Source organism: Protomyctophum parallelum, assembly GCF_964188405.1.
Source record: "Protomyctophum parallelum genome assembly, chromosome: 14".
In the NCBI taxonomy this organism is placed as follows: domain Eukaryota; kingdom Metazoa; phylum Chordata; class Actinopteri; order Myctophiformes; family Myctophidae; genus Protomyctophum; species Protomyctophum parallelum.
The window spans coordinates 4,863,159-4,887,875 of NC_139709.1; the positions used below are offsets into that span (position 1 = coordinate 4,863,159).

Consider the following 24,717-nt stretch of genomic DNA (forward strand, 5'->3'; position numbering starts at 1 on the left):
TAATCTGACACCTTAGACAGAAATATAGTTGTGAGAGTGGGGTCGAGCCAACATCAACCTGAATCGCTGTGTGTGCGTGTGCGTGTGCGCGTGCGTGTGCGTGTGCGTGCGCGAGCGAGCACATTCTCATCTTTCAATGTTTTCACGTTTGAACCCAGCTGTCGTTTTTCATACAGCATGCATAATATTCCTCCTGTGAACGCGTGGCTCGATAATATTGTATTCATTTAAAACATCTAAGAGTATACTGAACGTGTACAGTAGCTCGATACATCTTGTATTTATTTAACCCATTCTGACCTGAGATCAGATTCATACAAGGTTTCCACTGGACACACACTGGTCTGATTAACCCCATTCCGACCTGAGATCAGATTCTAAAAATGTCAGTCGTTCTTTGATTTTTCAAAAATAGCAGACCTACAAGCTCGTAGCGCGCCACTTGGTGGCGCGCTATGAGCTTGTAGATCTGCTATTTTTCAATAGCTAAAGCATAACATGATGCTAACACCAAAATGGGTTCCCGTTCAGAATGGGTTAAAACATCTGTAAGAGTATATGCTGAACGTGTAGCTCGATAATATTGTATTTATTTAAAACATCTGTAAGAGTATATACTGTATACTGAACGCGTAGCTCGATAATATTGTATTTTATTTCCCATGGACTGAATGTATTTGGGCAGCTGTTCTGTATGGAGGCTTTCATTTCAATGCCGCGCTGCAACATGAAAGGCCCGGTTATAACCCATTCTGAACGGGAACCCCTTTTGGTGTTTTTATCTTATGCTTTAGCTATTGAAAAAAATAGCAGATCTACAAGCTCAGATCTACAAGCTCATAGCGCGCCACCGAGTGGCGCGCTACGAGCTTGTAGGTCTGCTATTTTTGAGAAAATCGTGAAAATGTGGCGCAAATCTTTGAATATATATATATTCTTTCAAAGTGAATGTTTTTAACTCGGGTCGTAACGGGTTAATGAAAGGCCCTGCATGTTGGAGCGCCAGCTAACGGGGTCCAGACTGCGCGAGTGAGTGAGCGACCCTGGCATTAGCATGCGACGGCGTCGGTCGGTTTGTTGGCTTTCTGCATTCAGGGCCAACGTCGCCACGTCTCTCGTGCGGCGGGGTGAGCAGCGAGACGCTTTATCTCTTCTCTCTCGTAGTATTTCAATTTCCTCGCCGACTAAATTGAATACGTGCTGTTTACACAACGGCTTCGGCGGCGGCGCCAACGACGGGTCTTAAAGATAACCTTGTGAACGTTTGTATTCCCGCTCGCCCGGGTGGTATTTTAACCCATTCAGGACTGACGGACCAGATTCTAAAAATGTCTTGTACATCATGACAGTTTTCTGAAAAAGCTATGTTTCTATGTCAGTGGTTCTTCGGTTTTTCAAAAAAATAGCAGACCTACAAGTTCTATGAGCTTGTAGATCTGCTATTTTTCAATAGCTAAAGCATAGCATGATGCTGACACCAAAAGGGGTTCCCACCCAAAATGGGTTAACCCATTCAGGACTGACGGACCAGATTCTATACAAAAATGTCCAGTTTGTTTTCTGAAAAACATGATGTTTCTATGTGTGCCAGTGGTGCTCAAACCTTTTCATGTGAAGGACCAACAAATATTATATGTAATTTGGACCCCCCCCCCCCCCCCCGCCCCAGAAGCAAAGTTATGAGTCAAAAACGTTCACTGTGAACAAATATATTGAAAGATTTGAGCACGTTTTGACGACGAAAAAAAAAAAAAAAAAAGCAGATCTACAAGCTAGTAGTTCTGCTATTTTTCAACATGCTAAAGTTTCATATAACGGGTTAAAAAAAGGGGGTTACTTTAAGCTGTAAAAAGGCGCCACAGGTGCGTTCCCGTCCCAGACGGGTTAAGGAGCCTGACAGAGAATGCTATTTAGTCATCATCTCCTCCGTCTCAGCCCTGCAGCTCCAGATCCAGACCCAAGAATCAATCCATAAATCCAGGCAGTAAACGTTAAATAAATTCTCCCACTGTCTCTTTCCTTTCCCGTCTCCATGCCTCTCTCTCTCTCTCCCTCATCTGTCTCAGTGTCTTTGCAGTCTCTCTCTCTCTCTCTCTCTCTCTCTCTCTCTCTCTCTCTCTCTCTCTCTCGTAGTTTTTTCTCTCTCCACGTCGTAGTACAAATCATTAATTGTCGATGTGCTTCCATTATGTTAATTAAAAGCATGGCCTTTAGAGCAGGGGGGGGGGGGGTGATACCAGCACCACTGGATGTCTCCTCCCATCCACTTGCATTAAGTTGCTCAAAAGTGGCGATTTCACTCCTCCTTCCGGGTAGGAACAGAGTGCATTCTGGGATGGATTTGGGGCCAAATCGTGAACGCGCTGTGCCTATATCATTGCGCCGTTCGCGCGTGTTCACATTATATGAAACATACAGCTTTGTTTTTTGTGTTCATGGACCCAATAGCATGAACGATTGAACGTGTGCAGTGATAGTCAACGGACCAGTTTTTTGGCTCGACCTGCAACACCAAATCCGGCCTCTAATATGTCCATTTGGCCTCAGAGTTTACCCCTTTTGGTGTTAGCATCATGTTATGCTTTAGCTATTGAAAAATAGCAGATATACAAGCTCATAGCGCGCCACCGAGTGGCGCGCTACGAGCTTGTAGGTCTGCTATTTTTGGAAAAACCGAAGAACGACTGACATAGAAACATAGCTTTTTCAGAAAACTGTCAGGATGTATAGAATACATCTTTTTTAGAATCTGATCTCAGGTCAGAACGGGTTAAATATATATACCAGCGTCATGCCGCTCTAGTGAATCACTTCCCGGCCCCACTTCTCATTTTTATCGCCGTCATAAAGCATGTCGCCGCCGCCATTAGATGTTGCATTATGTACTTCCTGCATTTGTCAAAACAACAATGGATGGAGGCTGTCATTTTTAACTTCCTCTGCCCCAGAAATGTATTTAGATTTTTGGCTCAATGGCTCGCTGGCAACACCTGGTGCACTTATTTTTTTTATTTTGTTCTTCATTTCCACAGCAGTATGAGCTCCTCACACTCTCGCACATAATTAACATAACAGGCTGTATTATAACGAGAAAAACATATTCGGCTTCCAGTTTCGACAAGTAAACAATTAGGTTTCTGTAGTGACTCCTCTGCTGTAACGCTATGACTGTTTCAGCCACTTAACCTATTCTGACCTGAGATCAGATTCTAAAAAAATTCTTCTACATCCTGACAGTTTTCATTCTGACCTGAGATCAGATTAAAAAAATGTTCTTCTATGTCAGTCACTCTTCGATTTTTCCAAAAATAGCAGACCTACAAGCTCGTAGCGCGCCACTCGGTGGCGCGCTATGAGCTTGTAGATCTGCTATTTTTAAATGGCTAAAGCATAACATAATGCTAACACCAAAATGGGTTAAAATACAGTCACTAGAATGTCTTCTAACTCCTGACAGGTTTCTGAAAAAACCCATGTTTCTATGTCAGTGGTTCTCACAGGGTTAAAACATCATGTTTCTATGTGTCAGTGGTTCTCACAGGGTTAAAAACCCCATGTTTCTATGTCAGTGGTTCTCACAGGGTTAAAACCCCATGTTTCTATGTGTCAGTGGTTCTCACAGGGTTAAAACCCCATGTTTCTATGTGTCAGTGGTTCTCACAGGGTTAAAACCCCATGCTTCTATGTGTCAGTGGTTCTCACAGGGTTAAAACCCCATGTTTCTATGTGTCAGTGGTTCTCACAGGGTTAAAACCTCATGTTTATATGTGTCAGTGGTTCTCACAGGGTTAAAACCCCATGTTTCTATGCGTCAGTGGTTCTCACAGGGTTAAAACCCCATGTTTCTATGTGTCAGTGGTTCTCACAGGATTAAAACCCCATGTTTCTATGTGTCAGTGGTTCTCACAGGGTTAAAACCTCATGTTTCTCTGTGTCAGTGGTTCTCACAGGGTTAAAACCTCATGTTTCTATGTGTCAGTGGTTCTCACAGGGTTAAAACCCCATGTTTCTATGTGTCAGTGGTTCTCACAGGGTTAAAACCCCATGTTTCTATGTGTCAGTGGTTCTCAAACATGTTTCTATGTCAGTGGTTCTCAAACATGTTTCTATGTCAAGGACGCCCAAATATATATATATATATATATATATATATGACATTGGCCCCCCCATCTGAAAAAAATATGTTGTTCCAGGGACCCCTCCCAGTAGCAAAGAGTTGAGTTAAAAACTCGCTCTGTAACAATAACAATTCAAAGATTTCAGGCACATTTTTACGATTATTCAAAAATAGCAGACCTACAAGTTCATAGCGCGGCACTCTGTGCCATGCTATGAGCTTGTAGATCTGCTATTTGTCAATAGCTAAAGTATAACATGTTGCTTAAATGCTTAAAACACCAAAGCGGGTTAATTCCCGCCCAGAATGGGTTAATACAGAAGAGTTCAAAAAAATGAGAAAAACCTAAAGCTATGTTTTGTGTGACCAGAGTACTAATCCATTTTGACCTGAGATCAGATTCTAAAAATGTCTTCTACATCCTGACAGTTTTCTGAAAAAGCTATGTTTCTATGTCATTCTTCGATTTTTCAAAAATAGCAGACCTACATTAAAATTAGCGACTTTTCCGACTTCACTTCTCTGCCCTCACTCAGCCAAAAACTTGTCCTCACACAAGAGTACATTTGATCCCATTCTTGCCCAAATATGTAGTTCCGTTCTGATGTCATGAAATGTGCTATGTCAATACTTATGTATACTCTTGCCCGAATATGGTGTTTGTGGGGCTGTACCGATATATAAGTGTCAGCACATGGAACATAACTGCATTGTTAGAGGAACTCGAGGACTTTGCTTTCAAACAAGCACGTTGTAGTCGTCTAAAATGTGGCGTTGGACCTTGCACCTGAACAGAGGAACAAAGAGATCCTTCGATGCTGCCGTAGCGGTGGGACACAAGCTGTACTCCTTCGGAGGGTACTGTAACCTGATCGACAGGGACCAGATTGCAGTGCACGTCTTCGACACAGTGTCTTTGCGTTGGACTCAGTTGCCTCCTCCTGTGACAACCGGAAGAGGAGAAGAACAGCCCCCTGAGGATCCCTCCAACCGTGTGCTCCACACAGCTGTGCTCATAGAAGACATGGTCTACATCTGGGGGGGTGTGGTGAAGTTTCAGGTAGAGGAGGATGCCAATGGTATTTTTTTCCAGGGGAACTACTCCAAAGTGCTTTATGCATTCGATGTCGACGCCCACAGATGGTTTGAGCCCAGTGTTTCTGGGACACTTCCAGAGGGGAGGGTGAGGCACTCGGCCTGTGTTTTGGGAAAGGTCATGTTTGTCTGTGGAGGATCAACCCAGCTGACTGGACACACTAATGACATGTACAAGTTGGACACCAGCACAATGACCTGGTCTTTGAATAATGCTAGAGGACCTCCACCACCAGGTTCAGAAGGTCACTCTGCCACCATCATCGGGACAAAGATGTTTGTATTTGGGGGATGGGTGAGCGGTCAGTCCCGCAACACCATCAGAGTGTTTGACACAGAGACCAACGTCTGGTTGAGCACGCCATCTGCACAGCTGCTTCCAGAAGGACGCTGTGATCATTCAGCCTTTACCTACAATGGAGAGTTGTACATATGTGGTGGCTGTAAATATAATAACGGAATAACAACAACCCTCAATGATGTGTGGAAATTCAATCCAGAGACCTTCACCTGGAAGAAGGTTGAGCCCAAGGGGGAATTCCCGATTTTGATCGGCCGGATGTCCTGTTGCATGGTGGGAGATCGTATCGTGCTCTTCCGAGGATACAGAGACAAGCCCAGCTTCCTGTACGTGCTAGACGTGAATCCTGGTTTGAAGATGTTATGTAAGCTAGCAGTTATTCAGTACGGTCTGGAGGAGTCTGAACTCCCTCACGACATCAGGTGGGAACTCGCAACCATGACGGAAAAACAGAGTAAATTATAAATCCACATATGATAACTACGTTGTCATCATATGGGCATACCTAACAATGGATGCCAGAAAAATGGGCAAATTCTCATTTTTGTGGGTTCATAAAAGTCCATAATCTTTTTTTTTTAAATTACTTCCTGAAAACGAAAACGTGCTGCGTGATGACGTGTCGACGCCCACATCGATAAAAGCCAATATAAATGAAGCTCACCAGTTTTATTCCCATGCTTCTTGTCCTCCTCCACACAGCTGGTTTTGATTAAAGAACTACTCTGTTTTTAATCTCATTCAAGATGACATCCAGACAGTGTATTGCTCGTAATATATTTGTCCACAAATGATGCAGATGGCTGGAAGGACATGGCCAGCAGAAGGGACGGGCAAACCTGTCAGAGACCGAAGTTACTTTCGTTATTCAGTACGGTCTGGAGCAGTCTGAACTCCCTCACGACATCAGGTGGGAACTCGCAACCATGACGGAAAAACAGAGTAAATGGTAAATCCACCAATGACAACTACGTTGTCTATTGTGAATTATAAACTTGAAAATCACACCTGTGTGAAGTGAGGGGCGCTGTTATCATCAAACATTATCAAGAGAAAAAGGACCAAAAAAAGTGCTCTTTGCAGGTCAGTTATATCAAGTATAGAGGGTTTTACCCGTTAACACCTGGAACGCTTCTGTGTCACCTTAGTTTTTAACCACTTTAACCATTATTTGAAACTTTAGCTGTTGAAAAATAGCAGATCTATAAGCTTGTAGATCTGTACCACAACAACTGCAGCCAGGGCATGCATGTGACGAGCGGCACTGACAGGCGCAGCACAGCAGTGTCACACAGACAAACACGTACCTCTCCCATTTGGAAAACATTTGAAACAGCAACGTTTATAACGTTTTATAATAAGCCATTACAAAAAAATAATAATACAAATAAAAAAGATGACTCATACGTTTTTGAGTCGCGGTTTGGGGAAGGTCATGTTTGTCTGTGGAGGATGGACCCAGCTGACTGGACACACTAATGACATGTACAAGTTGGACACCAGCACAATGACCTGGTCTTTGATTAACACCAGAGGACCTCTAACACCTGCTTCATCACATAACTCTGCCACCATCATGCCACCATGTAGGTCTGCCACTCGGTGGCGCGCTACGAGCTTGTAGATCTGCTATTTTTCAATAGCTAAAGCATAACATGATGCTAACACCAAAAGGGGTTACCGCCCAAAATGGGCTAATCCAGTCCATCCTTCCATCTCTGTGTTCCTACAGACGTTCCAACTCTTCACGCTTTCCTGATCTTTTCCTGGAGGTTTTCTGAGTGAAAACGCATGTTTTTCTCCCTGCAGGTTTCTATTCACTTCATTATCCTGATGCAAATTCTCCTGCTTTGACTACTAACAAGATGTGTCCAGCAGAGGAACTCTTCGGGGCAAATCTGAATAGAATGAACACATAACTTCCCCCTTTCTCACTGACGATGTTCTGTTTCCGACAATGGGTGGCGTTGGCTCAGGGGGTAGAGTGGCTGGATGGTAAGGTTGCCAGTTCGAACCCTGTGGGCTCCCCCAGAGTTAGTGTCGAAGTGTCCTTGAGCAAGACACTGAACCTCCTAATTGCTCCTGATGTGCTAGTTGGTGCCTTGCATGGTTTCCGCTGCCATCGGTGTATGAATGTGTGTGTGAATGGGTGAATGTAATGCACAATCTTTATAAGGCGCCTTGGATATAAATGGATAAAGGCACTTAAATGAATAAAGGCACTATATAAATGGATAAAAGCACTATATAAATGGATAAAAGCACTATATAAATGGATAAAGGCACTATATAAATGGATAAAAGCACTATATAAATGCACCATATACCATTTGACAATGCACTGAATTTTCAATCGGACGCAGTGACATGTGAAGTTATCAAACGGCACATCTGCATGTGTCCGTCATTCTTTAAAAAAAGAAAATATATATTTGTTTTGGCTGGCTGCGCTGCTGCATGCTTCTGTGGTCTCCGTCAGTGTCTCGTATAGCCTCTTCCCAGAGGGAACAAACAGCATTCAGATCCGAAGACGTTGCTCTAAACTGGATTAACCCATTTTCGTGCGGCAACCCCTTTTGGTGTTGGCATCATGTTATGCTTTAGCTATTGAAAAATAGCAGATCTACAAGCTCATAGCGCGCTACGAGCTTGTAGGTCTGCTATTTTTGAAAAAATCAAAGAACGACTGACATAGAAACATAGCTTTTTCAGAAAACTGTCAGGATGTAGAAGACATTTTTAGAATCTGATCTCAGGTCAGAATGGGAAAAAATCCATTCATTCATTAGAGCTATATTGAAGGCCCTTTTAGTCGTTTCTGCGACTGCTCACCCCCCCATCCCCCCCATCTCCTCCTATCTTCTTCTTTTGTACTTTTCATCATAAGAAGAGCTCTAGATAGCCTCTACTGTAGCTTGTAGGTCTGCTGTTTTTGAAAAAATCGAAGAACCACTGACATAGAGAAACATAGCTTTTTCAGAAAACTGTCATTTTCAAACAGATCTCAGGTCAGAATGGATTAAAAAGTGGATCATAATGTTCTCGCCAACATGTTCCAACATGACGACTAACACGTCACGCGACATTGTCCACAGAGCGTTGTCGGAGACAACAATCAATCCCACACAGATTTATTCTGTGGACAAATCCGTGTTTTTCCCCCTCTCCCTCCTCCCCCTCCCTGCACTAGGCAGGCATCGGTCCATACATGTGCAGAACAACAAGGTTTATGTCTCAAGTACCGTTGCGTGCCTGTCATCGCATTGCATGCAGTTTGCTGAAGCTATATTTGGCTCATATTGATCTGATGATGTATAGCGACCGGCTCTGTGACGCAAAGCAATTGTTCTTTTGATGATGTGGGCGTGGGGATTCATAGACACAGATCCACGACAGACAGACAGACAGACAGACAGACAGACGCATTCTGCTTCGGCGAGAGAGAGAGGGGGTTATATTATACAGTATTAGATGAGAGCCCTGCACTGGAGATTCTAACCGTATAAATCCAGCAGAAATGAAATACTTATAGCCCCCAAAGCACTAAAACTCATGGACAAGCAGCCCGATAAAGCTTGACCAGAGGCCAGAGTCATGCATATATATATAGACGTGTGTGTGTGTGTGTGTGTGTGTGTGTGTGTGCGTGCGTGCGCTCCATATTCCACACAGCACATAAACAGCGGTCATTAACCCATTTTAGGCGGGCACCCGTTTTGGTGTTAGCATTACGTTATGCTTTAGCTATTTAAAAATAGCAGATCTACAAGCTCATAGCGCGCCACAGAGTGGCGCACTACGAGCTTGTAGGTCTGCTATTTTTGAAAAATCGAAGAACGACTGACACAGAAACATAGCTTTTTCAGAAAACTGTCATTTTCAAACAGACATTTTTTTAATCTGATCTCAGGTCAGAATGGGTTAAAATGAGTGGTGTACATACTAGGGGTTGTCTGGGAGACTGTTGCAGAAAACACCCAACTAATGAGGTCCAGTTGAAAAGGGTGTACAAGTAGCACTGATTTATGGAAAAAATAAACAAAATATCATGCAAAAAACTCAAAAATGGAGTTAGGTGGTTTCCTCCGGACAGCAACGATTATGGATGTGTTTGTGTTTATGTTTATGTATGAAGATTACAATATAATCTTTGTGATTTGTCTTCATCCGTTTACTGCTGTGTTTACTTACAGTACGTCCACCATTATGTTTACGTGATGAAACATAATCCCTCTCTAGGACAATAAGAGTTTTATTTTATCTACAGTATTATCTTATGAATTTTTGTTTTTTTGCAAATAAACTGGTCTTATTTAATCCATTCTGAACGGGAACCCCTTTTGGTGATAGCATCATGTTATGCTTTAGCTGTTGAAAAATAGCAGATCTACAAGCTCATAGCGCGCCACCGAGTGGCGCGCTATGAGCTTGTAGGTCTGCTATTTTTGAAAAATCGAAGAACGACTCACATTTTTTTAATCTGATCTCAGGTCACAATGGGTTAATCAGACCAGTGTGTGTCCAGTGGAAACCTCGTATGAATCTGATCTCAGGTCAGAATGGGTTAAACACTTCAACTAGATCGGTGCAAAGCAACCATGCACAACACTATAGATAATATAGCCTGACACTCAGTCTGAATTATCATTTTGTTTCACTTCATTATTCAGACTGAAAGCCCTCCCCACGGCAGATGGGCGTTGTCAAAGTGGCAGTCTTCGGTGATTGGTTGGTATGAGCTTGTAGATCTGCTATTTTTCAATAGCTAAAGCATGACATGACGCTAACACCAAAATGGGTTCCCGTTCAGAATGGGTTAATGGGCGTGGCTAGCGATTCAGGGCTGGAGCCAGGCTATAGTACTAATACCTTTATTTAGCACCTTTTTTCTAACAATATTATTACAAAGCGCTTTACAACATATCATCAAACAGTGAATCCTTAAAACTGAGTGTTATGGATGATAATTACTTAATTGGCTACTGAAACACCTTGAACACAATGTGAAGGTACGGACGTAGATCAATTAATGCTCTGTGTGCGTGCGTCTTAGAGTATATATATTTATAGAGAAAGCACCCAGAGGAAACCCTGAGGCGAAATGGACATAGTGGCCGAATGAAGGTATTGCAGCCTGGGCCCCAAACACATGAACGCGCTGTCCGTTGACTATCATTGTACACGTTCACGACGGACGACGCTCGTGCGCGTTCAACGGCAGCGCGTTCATGTGTTTGGGGCCACTCTGAACCATTGCAATCCGTCCCAGAATGCACTCTGTTCCTACCAGGAAGGAGGAGTGAATCCGCCTCATGCGCTTTTGAGCAACTTAATGCAAGTGGATGGGAGGAGAACTACAACTTAATGCAAGTGGATGGGAGGAGAACTACAACTTAATGCAAGTGGATGGGAGGAGAACTCGGGTGTCTTCTCTATAGATATATATATACTCTATGGCGTGCGTGCATGTGTGTGTGTGCGTTTGTGTGCATTTCCATGCATGCCGCTGTTCCATATTACACACAGCACATACATAAACAGCGGTCATTATAATGAGGGGTGTACATACAGTACCAGTGAGTGTGTGTGTGTATATGGTTAGACTGTTGCAGAACTCCCAACTAATGAGGTTCCCTCCCGGTTAGGGGAAGTGGTTGTTACCTTACTTTACTAGGCCTATACACAGCCAGGGATTTAAACAGGGTCCATTTATGCCCCGGTTTCTAAATCGCATGATGATGATTATCACAGCTGTGGGTTAAGGCCGCGCTGGCGCTGTGTGCGAAAGAAGTGCTCCTACCCCGGTCAGAGAGAGAGAGAGAGAGAGAGAGAGAGAGAGAGAAATGGTTTCTAATGAGGTCATCCATACATGAAACATGAGACTGTAATTTAGATTCAAATCCCTGCACCCAGGGTGGCCGGCAAGCATGTTAACACCCACTGAGTGAGCGAGTTAGTGAGGTAGAGAGAGAGATGGAGAGAGAGAGAGAGACGCTCGGAACAAAGAGAGGCATTTCTTAGCGGCGTTTGGCTGCCATCCCACCGTGTTGGTGATTGTTGTGCCTTCCATGAACGCTGTAGCTCAGAGGAAAACAATGTAGTGTTGCATGTTTATTATTCTGGGAAGGATTACGGAATATAGGGATCTTAAAGGAATGAGAGAGAGGGAGGAGGATAGAGAGCGAGAGAGAGAGAGAGAGAGAGGCGGCGAGAGAGAGAGAGAGAGTTGATGAGCAGGTTGATCCCTGTGGCGCGCAGCGTACAGGAACCATATCCCCACATAAGATATGCTGAGTGTTGTAATTAGGACCTCCTGCTGTTACAGGATCATTAAAGCTCAGCTATAGACCATTATTATGATCCTTCTATAGCCTTAAGCCATTCTGACCTGAGATCAGATTCTACAAAATGTCTTCTACATCCTGACAGTTTTCTGAAAAAAAGCTATGTTTCTATGTCAGTCGTTTGTTCGTTTAAAATTTTTTTGCAGACCTACAAGCTTGTAGGTCTGCTATTTTTCAATAGCTAAAGCATAACGTAATGCTAACACCAAAATGGTGTTCCCGCCCAGAATGTCTTAAATCTGCTTCACAGAAGCAGTGATGGAGACGCATAACATGCTATAGCATTTTATATGAAGTTCAATTAAACATTTTGATTGTGCGTACTTATGTTTTCAACTATTTTCATATGACGGCCCCCATTATTTATTCTGTGTTTGAGCCACGATATCCACCACTTCAGACCCGAAACGAAAGCATATTTTGTTGTCGTTGGGTAAGATTGTGTGTCCACAATTCCATGATGTATCGATGTTGGTACCTTTACAATGTGAAATTATTAATTATGTGCATAATGCATCATGTGCGCTGCCAAGGACGATGCAAGTTATTTTGGCCAAGTCTGTTGTAACACAGCCCACGTCTTTTGAAAATGACAAATCGTGAGCTTAAAGGAGAATTCCATGCTAGAATGCTTTCTTATCTTTCTTACCTTTCTTTGTAGTTGTTAAGTCCCCACCAAAGAGGTCCAGTTGTTTTTTTGTGCAAAAACTCCTTATTGGCTATTTTCCCTACCATAAGCCCTCAATTAATTGCATTGCATTGAATGGGAATTGAATGGGGCTATGGGGTGTTATGCTAGTTCGCTTATTTCCATCGAAAGAAGTAGTAAAGTGTGCCGCTTGGGATATTATTTACATTATGAAGAGAGGATATATACAAAGAAAGTATCATTTTGAGCGATGGAAATAAGCAAATTAGCACAATACCCCATAGCCCCATTCAATTCAATGCAATTCAATGCAATTCATTTAGGGCTTATGGCAGGGGAAATAGCCAATAAGGAGCTTTTGCACAAAATAACACCTGGACCTCTTTGGTGGGGACGTAACGACTACAAATAAAGGTAAGAAAGCCTTTTAGTATGGAATTCTCCTTTAATCGGTTAAACTTATAAAAAGTTTGATGCCTTGATGAACAAAGATTAAGAAGAGACGATATGCGCACAATCACACACACCACACACAGAACTATATACTCTTTATTTTGTTTGTTTTTTAATTCAACTCTCTCTCTCTCTCTCTCTCTCTCTCTCTCCCTTAATTCTCTCTCTCTCTCTCTCTCTCTCTCTCTCTCTCTGTCTCTCTCTCTCTCTCTCTCCCCCTCCCTCGCCCCAACGAGGTAGACAGAATCAATGTCTGTCTCCTCTTCCTCCACAAAGCTCCTCCCAGCTGTTTTTCTCTCCACAATGCACTTATCAAGCCATCCCAGCAGACACGACACCGCCTGACCTCCCAGTAACCTCCAGACACTCGTATACAACTTGTATGCTGTTGTTACAACTCTATACACAGGGCTGCACACAACGTTTTTGGTCTAGTACTCAGAGGAGCACCTGGAGGAGTTACTTGGTGCTCCTAAAATGCAGCGACCCGTCACACCGGATGGATAAAAGAGGGATGCATGAATAACTTATATAGCAAAACAATATTTATTGGATAAGTGGGGACTGGGGAGTCAATGGAGAGTATTGCAACTCTAGATTCATCCCATTATTAAAAAGAAATCTAGAGTTGCAAATTGCAGCTATAGGTCCATGTGTATTCCAGCCCTATATGCATATTCTAATACAAACTTCTTAATACTAACTAAGGATAATATGAACATTAATGTAAACGAAGTCCACACCCACAACACCAGAGGGAGTGCAACAAACCATGTGCCACCCAGATTCGGCACAAACAAGGGACTCAATTCTTTTCGCTCCTATGCCACCAAAATGTGGAACGCCCTACCAACAGTCATTAAGACATGTGAATCCCTTGACTCCTTCTAAACTGCTCTCAAAGGGCACCTACGGACGGCTGCAATTCGAAACTGGCCTCTGTAAAATCTGAATCCCCCCCTCCCTTTCCCCTCACTGTATACTGTATGTATCTTTTCCCTTTTTGCTTCCTATATGATGAATTCCTGTTTTGTTCTTTAACTACATAGAAGTGTCTATTTGTACGTCTCTAAATGTTTTGATGAATTGAACAATGTGGACCCTGTTGTAAACAAGTGTATAATGCTTAATTGGGTCGTCCACTCACAGGTTATTTTTAGGGCTGTCAATCGATTAAAATATTTAATCTGATTAATCGCATGATTGTCCATAGTTAACTGTGATTAATCGCAAATTAATCGCATATTTTGTATACGTTCTAAATATACCTTAAATCAGTGGTTTTCAAGATTTTTCATATCCAGGCCCATTATTTATTCTGCATTTGAGCCACGGAACCACCATTTGATGACATTTAGCCTTCCAGACCCAAACTAAAGAACTGTATTGATGTTGGCCAATGGTACCATTACGAGAGATAACAGGCCATGTTGATCAAAATAACATGTTTTCTAAGTTTTCTAATTGTGTAGACTTAAATTAACTTAAGTAATGCAGCTGTTTAACAATTATTCAACTCTTCAGTGTAAAATTGCCATGCGTCTCTCAACCATTCTGTCAAACTTCACAGTGCGTTAATCGCGCGTAAAAACAAAATAGTGCCGTTAAAAGGATTGTGAGTTAACTAGTTAATAGTGCGTTAACTTTGACAGCCCTAGTTATTTTATGTATTGTTTTTTTTTGCTGTGGGGACCCGGCCTGGACGCGCTCTAAAAGGACCCCTGGACCCCACTTTGAGCACCACCCTGCTCTGAAAGTCAAACACTACTTTAGCCTTCTGGATTATTGCCCTGCTTTTATGTTACTCACTGTGCTCATTTTTCAACGTAATTAAATCTGGCTGGCTGGCACCGCTAGAGTCCATTTTGAGCGTGTGTGTGTGCGAGCGTGGACGCGTGTGTGTGTGTGTGTGTGTGTGTGTGTGTGTGATCGCACACATGTGTAATTGAGTGCACGCCACGCATCTGCACCTTCGATAATATCACTTTCCATCCGTGCACAATCAGCGACATGCACACACCGCCCAGAATCACCTCCACTCTGCATGAATAGACGCAGCCAATTTGCCAAACCGCCAGAAAACTGCCCGTGTTCCCAATTAACCCATTCTGGGCCGGGAATATCCCCTTTTGGTGTTTTAAGCATTATGTTATACTTTTAGCTATTGAAAAATAGCAGATCTACAAGCTCATAGCGCGGCACCGAGTGCCGCGCTATGAGCTTGTAGGTCTGCTATTTTTGAAAAAAACCTGTGAAAGTGTTGCGCAACGCAAATCATTGAATATATTATTCTTTCAGAGCGAACGTTTTTAACTCAAATCTTTGCTTCTGGGGGGAGGTCGGTCCCTGGAACAACATAAAGAATATATACTCAAAGATTTGTGCCACATTTTCACGATTACAAAAAAAATAGCAGACCTACAAGCTCGTAGCGCGCCACTCGGTGGCGCGCTACGAGCTTGTAGATCTGCTATTTTTCAATAGCTAAAGTATAACATAACGCTTAGTTAATTAAAACACCAAAAGGGGTTCCCGTACAGAATGGGTTAAATCCCAGCAAACAGCTTCCAAGTCATTAGGAAGTAGCTGAATTTGACGAAGAAAAAAAAGAAAAAGAAAACGCTCCTCCAGCCAATTGAGGAAGCGACGCCTGGCTTATCCGGCGTTGTCTTTCCCGAGCCATTACGTTATACGTGACACACACCTGCGTGTCTCTGCTTGTGCTACGACGACGACGATGATGAATGGCTTTCAGAAAACCAGCCCAGCTTTGGTGGAAATTAATTTAACTGGGAGGAGATTATGCCACCTGACGGGGTGTCGTCCTCACCCCCCACGGGGTGCGGTGCGGCGCAGAGCGGGCGGTGTGGTGCATGCTTCACATGCTTGTGATTCAAATGACATGCTGAGGCTCGCCCCTATCTCTCTCTCTCTCTCTCTCTCTCTCTCTCTCTCTCTCTCTCCCAGCCAGCGCACGGGGTCGCACGGGGTCATTACCCATGAGGCATTGCTGTCCCAGCCAGCCTTCCATTTCCATCACCCTATAGACTAGAAAGAAACCACAGTGCCCCATCTCTCTGTCTCTCATTGTCTCTCTCTCTGTCTCTGTCTGTCTCTGTGTCTGTCTCTGTCTCTCTGTCTCATTCTCTCTCTATAAGGATGTTGGGTTTAATAGACCCTCCAACGCGGGGACGAAACTGCGATGGTCCGACATGCGCTGCTCCCGTGCTTGCCGTTATGTTTAGGTTAGGGATTGAGGTTTCGGATCAATAGTATGTCGGAACTAAAGCCTGTACCCTATGCGTTCGCATCATTTATCGCATAATCAGCCAAATGGTGCAGATAATGCAGTGGTCAATTTCTTTCGAAAATCACATAAAACCCCCTCATATTTCGCCACTTTACGCATGTTTCTCATTTCTCTGCATGCATGTTTTGCAACTTTTCGCGTGTTTCACATAAAAACCCTGTATATTTCATCAAGGACTCGCAAGTCGCAACCAACCAGATACATTTTTTCCACATCATTCATGTTTGCATCTATTCTGGCTTTGCTTTTCTGACATTATTGTTCTGAAATGCATATTTGTTTTGTGTTCCCCCACCATGAATTAGCTTGGCTGAATTTGCTACATTGTGTTTGAAGTATAGCTTTTAGTTTATCTTGGTTAAGTAGTTTAGAACTAATTAATTAGATGATGTCACTGGTAGGTCGCCCCTCTGAGACACAGAGTGAGTAGACAAAAATGGTTCCAAATTATAATAGGCATTAGTGAGGGGGACCAATTATATGACATGTTGGAAATGGATGAAGTCGTCCTTAAATAATTTGAATGATATTATTAATTTCCAACATGTCCTACAACGGATAACATTACACTGTATACAGTAGCTCCAAAGCGTGATAAATGTAACTTGAAGTGAATAAGGCAGTGGGTTGCATGGGGAGTTTCTCTGTCAGTGACCCCAGGTCTTCTCGTACGAACCTATACGCTTACTCACAGGTAGAGCAAAACGTTTTTTTTTTTTTTTTTTTTAATTCATTTTCAGCATGACAGAGCTCGAGTCCTCTGAGAACCGGGCCGTCTGGCCTGGTGTTCGTGTCTAGTCTCTGGATATAAATGTAATTGGAATGCAGAGGTTGTGAACAGCAGCAGCATCAGCCTAGTGTCCATGTCCAGTCACCCCATCGGGGACAATGAACAAAGTAGGATATTTATCCTTCATATTGGACTCCCCCCTTTTGTCGTTTATCCCATTGTGGGCGGTGATCCTTTTTTGGTGTTATAGCATTATGTTGTGCTTTAGCTATTGAAAAATAGCAGATCTACAAGCTCATAGCGAGTGGCGCACTACGAGCTTGTAGGTCTGCTTTTTTGGAAAAGAATCGAAGAACGACTGACATAGAAACGTAGCTTTTTCAGAAAACCGTCAGGATGTACACTGTAAATCCCTGGAACATATGACGCGTTTAAACCTAAACACCATGTGTGTAATAATAAAATGCCAAATGTTTATTAATGGTCATAAAATACAGTAGAACACAAGTTCACTCAAACACCTCACGAGAACACCTAGTGTTTGAATTCTAAACACCTAAAAAAACTAAACATGTTTATGTGTTTAAAAAGTGTTACAGGCGATTAAACATGTTCTTCTGTTTATAATCTAAACACTGTGACACGTTTAAAAAGTGTTACAAATATGTGTTTAAAACAGTTTATAACCTAAACGCTTGGGTTTAGTGTGTAGAAGACATTTTTAGAATCTGATCTCAGGTCAGAATGGGTTATTATCCTCAAACAAAGGCTAGACGTGGTCATCTGAGGAGATGCTTTTGGTCTGTGGGAGCTCTGGTATATGATTGCATTCAGACACCAACATGAAGTCCATATGACCCCTGACCCCTGGCCAGCAGTCATTGCTGAACTGTAGGAACTATAGCTTAATAGAATCGTGATTGTATATCCGAGCAAGTTTGAACTTTTAGTTAAAGATACATTTGGCGTGATCTATTGTGAGGTCACACTGGCTTGTCTGCCGTTGTTGCTGCCCAGCTGTATTGTGTGAGCAGAGCACAATTAAATCAAGTATAATTGAGCTTGAAATATTTGGCATAAAACGGCCAGTAAATGCATTAATTAATACAATACACTGTATGGACAATTTGTTTCATCGTCAACATTCTATGATTGGGATCTCTTTGAACTATGGTTAATATAATCGTGATTGCGTCCGAGCGGCAGAGCGAGTTGAACATTTGTCGTGATCTCTATAGTGAGGTCAGATTTGTTTTATCGTCCACATTCTATAATGGGATCTCTTTGATGTGAGTCTCAAACAAAGCACTGAGGAATTGTACTGGCCCCAGTGTTATCACTGACTAAAACTAAATAAAAACGAATCTATGGTGAATAAAACTAAGACTAAATATACTGACAATTTCGTCAACAAATAAAAACTAGACTAAAATGTTAGGCAGGGACTAGTGGACAAGAGATCCAGTTTTATGCTGGGTTGCATGCTGAAAATAGCAAATATACAATCTCACGTTGTGAGATTGTATATTTGCTATTTTCAGCATGCAACCAAAGTGTAAAATATGTCATTACAACGACATCAAGGCCTGTCAAAACACATTTTAGTCGACTAAATCAACTGTAGATTTAGTCGACTAAAATCGTATGACATTTAGTCGACTGAAACTAGACTAAACACTAGAACATTCCAGGCGACTAAAATGTGACTAAAACTAAGTGAAAACTATGACTAAAACTAAAATGGAAATTTGCTGCCAAAAACAACACTGACTGGCCCAAAACCTTTTTTTGGGGAGGAGGAGAGGGGGGGGGGGGGGGGTCCTGCCCAACACGGGGACCTCATAAATCATCAGCGTCCCATACCCTGGCTGGAGCTGAAAGCATCATAAAGCCATTGATGAAAGTTGTCCATCTTCCAAGCAATAGCCTGCAGCAGTTAAAGCAAAGGGACCTCAATGACCATCACCAGCTTGTCATCAATGATGTACCCGCGTCCCCCGCACAATGATGATGACTAGAAAGAGATACTCCCTAGTAGAGAGCATATCCCCCCCCCCCCCCAGGCCAGACAAATAAAAACTAGACTAAAGTCATTTTACACTTGGTTTGCAAGCTGAAAATAGACGACCTACGATCGGCTAGTTTCAGTCATTACGACGGCATCAAGGCCCGCCAAAATACACTACAATCTTCAACTGAAACTAGACTATAACACTAAAACATTCCAGCTGGCCAAAACGTGACTGAAACTAAATGAAAACTATTCAAGACTATATAAAAATGTGCTGTCAAAAACAACACTAACCGGACTCCACAAGTCTCTATTTGAACGTAAACATTTCATCCAAGCCCGGCTGCGTCCTACCAAGACTCCATCAAGTCTATATTTAAACGTAAACGTTTCAACATGTCTGTCATCCAAGACCAGCGTCCTACCGGACTCCATAAGGTCTACATTTCATCGTAAACATTTCATCCAAGCCCAGCGTCCATACCGGACTCCATGAAGTCTATATTTAATCGTAAACATTTCAACATGTCTGCCATCCAAGCCCAGCGTCCATACCTGACCCCATAAGGTCTATATTTAAACGTAAACATTTCATCGTAAACATTTCATCCAAGCCCAGCATCCATACCTGACTCCATAAGGTCTATGTTTAAACGTAAACATGTCTGTCCTACCTGACTCCATGAAGTCTATATTTGAACGTAAACGTTTCATGGTAAACATTTCAGTCCGTCCTACCTGACTCCATGAAGTCTATATTTGAACGTAAACGTTTCATGGTAAACATTTCAGTCCGTCCTACCTGACTCCATGAAGTCTATATTTGAACGTAAACGTTTCATGGTAAACATTTCAGTCCGTCCTACCTGACTCCATGAAGTCTATATTTGAACGTAAACGTTTCATGGTAAACATTTCAGTCTGTCCTACCTGACTCCATGAAGTCTATATTTGAACGTAAACGTTTCATGGTAAACATTTCAGTCCGTCCTACCTGACTCCATGAAGACTATTTGAACGTAAACGTTTCATGGTAAACGTTTCATGGTAAACATTTCATGGTAAACATTTCAGTCCGTCCTACCTGACTCCATGAAGTCTCTATTTGAACGTAAACGTTTCATCGTAAACATTTCATCGTAAACATCGTAAACATTTCATCGTAAACATCGTAAACATTTCATGGTAAACATTTCAGTCCGTCCTACCTGACTCCATGAAGTCTGCGTTGGAGTTGCTCCAGGCCTCTTTGCTCTTCTGGAGGTTGGCCTCCATGACCTTGATGTCGGCGAAGGGACAGTTGCATTCTGGGAAGCGTGCGGAGCAGTGGCACCAGCAGTCGTTGTTGCGACACAGCAGCTCGCCCTCCGAGTTGCACGCCACGTAGCTGAGCGCCGCCTCCACGAAGCGCCCGCGCAGGAACTCCGGGAGGACGTCCTGCAAACCTGTGGAAAAGAATCGCATGGAATGATTCGTTTTTTGCAAACGCCAGGGAGCCATTTACTGTGTAACCCAGCGGAACATGTCTGTGTGTGTGTGTGTGTGTGTCACGCTGTGACACCACCCGCCTGCCACCAGAGGGCGCAGCTGTATCACACAAAAAACGCGCACACACACAAACACAGTAGAAAACTAAAAAAAAAAAAAAAATAGGTGTGTAATTTATTGTAATTGTTGTTATTGCAATTTACGAGCTGCGTTCGCTTCCCCTGTTCACGCTTCCCGAATGCGCTTTTTTGCACATTCGGTTGCATTAACCCATTCTGACCTGAGATCAGATTCATACGAGGTTTCCACTGGGACACACACTGGTCTGATCATGACCGCATTCTGACCTGAGATCAGATTCATACGAGGTTTCCACTGGACACACACACACTGGTTTGATCATGAACCCATTCTGACCTGAGATCAGATTCATACGAGGTTTCCACTGGACACACACACTGGTCTGATCATGACCGCATTCTGACCTGAGATCAGATTCTAAAAAATGTCAGTCGTTCTTTGATTTTTCAAAAATAGCAGACCTACAAGCTCGTAGCGCGCCACTCGGTGGCGCGCTACGAGCTTGTAGATCTGCTATTTTTCAATAGCTAAAGCACGACATGATGCTAACACCAAAATGGGTTAAATGTAAACTCTGGAATGTGTGGATGTTTAGTCAAAATAATTTTGAGTACATAAAATACCGCCTGAGAAAATGCAACATTTTCTGTCCGATTTAAACGAAGTATATAGTTCTAAATTGCAGTATTTGTACTTTTACTTAAGTAAAACAATCGAGTACTTTTTCCACCACCGCTATTTTCTGCGTGCGACGAAGCATAAATGGGTCTTGAGTTGACCCCCCCCCCCCCCATACGGGGGCTGTTATGGATCTGTCATGTTTCATTGAAGGCATCAATCTCTGTCAAGGTCGCAAATAGCTTGATGGAAAGCTGCCATTGACTCCCAAATGAGTCAATCTTCCACAGACCAATTAAAACGGATGGATTTTGGATATCCTTGCATTTTTAATTTAACGGTACAAAGATCGTTCTTTTTTTTAATGTGTTTTTATCGCCACCTTTAACCCATTCTGAACGGGGAACCCATTTTGGTGTTAGCATCATGTTATGCTTTAGCTATTGAAAAATAGCAGATCTACAAGCTCATATCACGCCACTGAGTGGCGCGATACGAGCTTGTAGGTCTGCTATTTTTTTAAAAATCAAAGAATGACTGACATTTTTTTAGAATCTGATCTCAGGTCAGAATGGGTTAATCATCAGACCAGTGTGTGTCCCAGTGGAAACCTCGTATGAATCTGATCTCAGGTCAGAATGGGTTAAGTCATTCAGCACAGGAACCCCTTTTGGTGTTTCAAGCATTATGTTATACTTTAGCAGATCTACAAGCTCATATAGGCCGCGCTACGAGCTTGTAGATTTGCTATTTTTTTTTGAAGAATCATGAAAATGTGGAGCAAATCTTTGAATATATATTCTTTCAGAGCGAACGTTATTAACTCTTTGTTTCTGGGTGGGGGGGGGTCCTTGGAACTACATATTTTCAGATGGCTGTTTGTGGCCAAATTACATACAGTACGTTATTGACATGACATGACATGACAAAGTTTGAGAACCACTGACAGAAACATGGGTTTTTCAGAAAACAGTCAGGTCAAAATGGGTTAAAAGCCAAAGTATGACCTTAGAGAATGTTGCTTATCAAAAGAAGGCTTTGTACGGCATTATATTATGAAAGCAATAGCCCTACAATGCTTCTGCATCTGAACACAAACATGTGTCCGTCTGTGGTTTGTGTTCAAATGGCTTCCTTTTCTCTCTCCATTCGGGAAGACCTTTTCCTGCACTGTTCCCCCGCTGTGAATAATATGCACGTTGCTTCTTTGGTATTTATCATTTCAATGGTTCGGAAAGATATGTAATTATAGTGGAAATGTTCACCTTCCATGCCTTCATGGCGAACGCTTCAGATCTCTGTGTGTGTGTGTGTGTGTGTGTGTGTGTGTGTGTGTGTGTGTGTGTGTGTGTGTGTGTGTGTGTGTGTGTGTGTGTGTGTGTGTGTGTGTGTGTGTGTGTGTGTGTGTGTGTGTGTGTGTGTGTGTGTGTGTGTGTGTGTGTGTGTGTGTGTGTGTGTGTGTGTGTGTGTGTGTGTGTGTGTGTGTGTGTGTGTGTGTGTGTGTGTGTGTGTGTGTGTGTGTGTGTGTGTGTGTGTGTGTGTGTGTGTGTGTGTGTGTGTGTGTGTGTGTGTGTGTGCGTGCGTGTGCGTGTGCGCACATGCGTGCGCTCGCACACTGGCGTGCCAGTATGTGTGCATGCTTGATTGTCTGTGTTTGACTGCCAGTAGCAAATCCTGGCAATGGAGGCTTCACTTTTTGGAGACAGCTTAACACACCACACGATTCTCTTCACCTGGCATTCTCTTCTTCCATTCTCTCCTTTCTTCTCTCCACTAGCCCATTCTGACATGAGATCAGATTCATACGATGTTTCCACTGGACACACACTGGTCTGATGATTAACCCATTCTGACCTGAGATCAGATTCTAAAAAAAATGTCAGTCGTTCTTCGATTTTTCAAAAATAGCAGACCTACAAGCTCGTAGCGCGCCACTCGGTGGCGCGCTATGAGCTTGTAGATCTGCTATTTTTCAATAGCTAAAGCATAACATGATGCTAACGTTCAGAATGGGCTAGTGTCTCCCATCTTTTTGAAAATGAAATTAGCTCTTTTCTTGCTTGGACTGCATGTGTCTCTCCATCATGAAAAATAAATATTTCCTTTCCTTAGCCACCGGAACGGCTTGAAGCCACCGGCGGTGTAGTGGTCAAAACTGGTACTGCAGGCGGGCTGCATGGCCCACAGGTTGAATTCATGACGTAGAGGTATACCACAAGAACAGCGCCACGGGTAATCGTCATCATTCACAGTCGCTCCTCATCCGCTCTCTAGACATATTATTATATCTATAGACTATTATTATTACCCGATCTGAAGCATTTTGCACGGCAGGGGATTGTAATAGTGTCTGTCTGTCTGTCTGTCTGTCTGTCTGTCTGTCTGTCTGTCTGTCTGTCTGTCTGTGGGAATGATCGGTAGTCTGCCACAAACTTTTGAAATCTGCAAATCCAGTCCTCTTTACTAGTTGCCATGCAGCTGCCACCCACTAACATTACACACATACACATGCATGTGCAATGCATGCACGTACGCACACACACACACACACAGACACACACACACACACACACACACACACACACACACAGTGCCAACACATCTGTGCAGACACTTCATCTATGTAATGGTCTAACGATTCCTCTTTGTACGACGGGTCTAAAGTTGTGGTCTTCATGGCATAAATAAAAACTGCCGCTGCGTGCGCGTTTTTGTGCGTGCATGCGTGCATGTGTGGCTGTGCGTGCGTGTGTGCGTACGCGTGCGTGCGAGCGATATAACTAGTATTAGATTGATGTCAGTCTTTAACACACAGGATCCAAATGTCACACCTCTGGGGACACAAACGAACGGCGAGGAGGGGGCATGCAGACCGAGGGAAGGATGGGGGTGAACGGCTCTGAGTGGAGGGCGGCAAACACACACACACACACACACTCACACACACACGCACACACACACACACACACACACACACAGGAGGGATGGAACAGGGGAAAGGAGTGGAAACGACACGCATAATTAGCCAGCGTTTATTAAGCCATGATGAGAGAACACGCATACACTCCTCTCTCTCTCCGCCTCTCTCTGTCTCTCCCTCAAATCTTCACCTTTTGCCACCGTTATGCTAGCGGCGCTACAGCAAATTAGAATGCATGAGGAGCGTCGCCTTCACGGCGAGTGTGACCCACATCCGGCGGCTTTGGAAGGGATAGCGATAAAGAGACTCATAGATGTGTCTCACAGTCATGTTTCCGCTGGTGTCACTGCTGTAAAAACCAAATGCAAAGAAGGCGCCCCCCAGATGCAATTAAGCTGATTGCCGCGGCAGTGGGGATGATATGAGGGGAGTTGTTTAGGTGAAGAGCGTCCTTCAAGTGTCTCCGCTTTTGCGGGGGTTCTGCACAGAGGAAGACTCTGACAGGGATATCATATTATACAGTATACTTAGCTGGAAAGGGATATCATATTATACAGTACAGCTGAAAAGGGATATCTGTATCCTTTGGTGATTTGTATT

The 24,717-nt window shown here is 43.1% G+C and overlaps 1 protein-coding gene across 1 annotated transcript in view; it reads right to left on the bottom strand.

Moving 5' to 3' along the window:
- The window catches only part of brinp2 (bone morphogenetic protein/retinoic acid inducible neural-specific 2), a gene marked incomplete at both ends in the record, with an annotated part of 193,619 nt that overhangs the window by 90,774 nt on the left and 78,128 nt on the right, over window positions 1-24,717 (bottom strand). Inside the window, one exon of the mRNA XM_083781950.1 lies at window positions 20,219-20,455. Within this exon, the coding sequence (XP_083638076.1) occupies window positions 20,219-20,455 (237 nt within the window). The remainder of the gene's footprint in view (window positions 1-20,218; window positions 20,456-24,717) is intronic.